Source organism: Cystoisospora suis, assembly GCF_002600585.1.
Source record: "Cystoisospora suis strain Wien I chromosome Unknown contig_9212, whole genome shotgun sequence".
Lineage (NCBI taxonomy): Eukaryota > Apicomplexa > Conoidasida > Eucoccidiorida > Sarcocystidae > Cystoisospora > Cystoisospora suis.
Window position 1 is genome coordinate 1,845 of NW_027161990.1, and position 1,514 is coordinate 3,358.

At 42.3% G+C, this 1,514-nt stretch overlaps 1 protein-coding gene across 1 annotated transcript in view; it reads left to right on the forward strand.

Moving 5' to 3' along the window:
- The window catches only part of CSUI_011000 (transmembrane), a gene marked incomplete at its 3' end in the record, with an annotated part of 2,013 nt that extends 891 nt beyond the window's left edge, over window positions 1-1,122 (forward strand). Inside the window, exons 2-3 of the mRNA XM_068071101.1 lie at window positions 198-289; window positions 924-1,122. Of these exons, the coding sequence (XP_067916923.1) occupies window positions 198-289; window positions 924-1,122 (291 nt within the window). The remainder of the gene's footprint in view (window positions 1-197; window positions 290-923) is intronic.
- Between the last annotated feature and the right edge of the window lie 392 nt (window positions 1,123-1,514).

Below are 1,514 nucleotides of genomic sequence, written 5' to 3' on the forward strand. Positions count from 1 at the left end.
GAGAGGAGAAGGAAAGAAAGAAAATGTCTTCTTCTTTCTTCTCATTCAGAAAGACGGAGAGAGAGAGAGATATGGATGGATGGCGCGTTCCCTCTTCTTTCTCGTTGTCTCCGCTTCATTCATCTTTTCTTCTTCTTCCTGGTCTCGTCTTCTTCTTCATTTTCTTCTTTATTTTCTTCTGTTACTTTGTCTCACAGGATGTGAAGAAGGCTCTCTGCTGCTCGAAGCTTTGGATTCTCCTCACGTCTATTTACATCGACAAACAAGATTTTATCGATAGAGGGGGGAGGTAAGAGCAGAAAGAACTGAAGGAAAGATCTCCTCTAACAAAGATCATGAACTGCCAGCAAAGCTCTGAAGAAAGAGAGAGAGAGAGAGACAGGTTCGTCTGTTCTCTCTCTTTCTTTCTTTACATTCCTGTGTCGGGCTCCTACCTTTCCTCTGTGATCTTGATGCCTCCCACCTCTATCTATCTATCTGTCTTGAATTTGTATCTAGATAAAGCGATTAAAGACTTCGCTATCTCTATTAATTTACCTCCGTTCGTTACTTATTCAAAGAAAGAAAGAAAGAGACAAGATGAATGAAATCTTCTCTCCCTTCGGGTTTCCTTCTTCTTTCTCTCCTTTCTCTTCTTGTTTCCGTCCAAGGAAGTGCCCTTGGCTGTTTTCTTTCTTCAAGTCGATTCATCCTTTCCTTTTTCTTCTCCTCTCCTCTTTTTCATTCTTTCTCGCCTCTAGATCGTATAGAGAAGCCTAGCGGTCATTCTGACTGCATGTGCGAGCGCGCGAGACTGCAGGAAGCATGGAGAGAGACAGCGATTCTCGAGAAGAAGACAGGCTTTTTCTCTTTCTCTCTTTTTCTTCCTCTTGTTCTTCTTCTTTCATTCTTTCTTTCTCTCTTGTTTTGCGGGATTTCTGTAGGACTTCAGCGGAGCAGCAGCGCCACGACGATCTGGTCAGCCAGCGCGAAAAGCTCTACGAGAAAGAAAGACAACTCAAGGAGAGACTGCATGCACTCCAGAAAGAAAAGAAAGACCAAGAAGAACAAGAAGAAAAAGATCAAGAAGATGAAGAGCATCAACGAAGAGGAGGAGGAGGTGGAAGATTAAAGAGAAACGTTGTAGGTCTTCTTCTTCTTTTTCTTCTCCTTCTTCTGTTTCTTCTTGTTCTTTTTTTCTTCTTCTTCTTCTTCTACGAGGACGATGATTAGTTTGATTTATTTGCATGCTTATGGAGGAGGAGTGAAAAGAGTCATACAGCCAATAATGAAGTGATCCATACATGGATAGATAGAGAAGAACCAAGGAGGCTGCTATAGAGGTAGACAGAGACCTCACGTAGATGTAGAGCAAGTAGAGACAGTAAAAGTAGTTCAAAGCTACCTAAATTAAGGATAGATAGATAGATAGATTAAGGGTAGGACGATAGACTGAAGATAGCTGGATAGATAGAGATAGCTATAAGCAAAGGAGAGGGGGGAGCCCAAGGGACAAGCGAAGTTGATCGGCACCA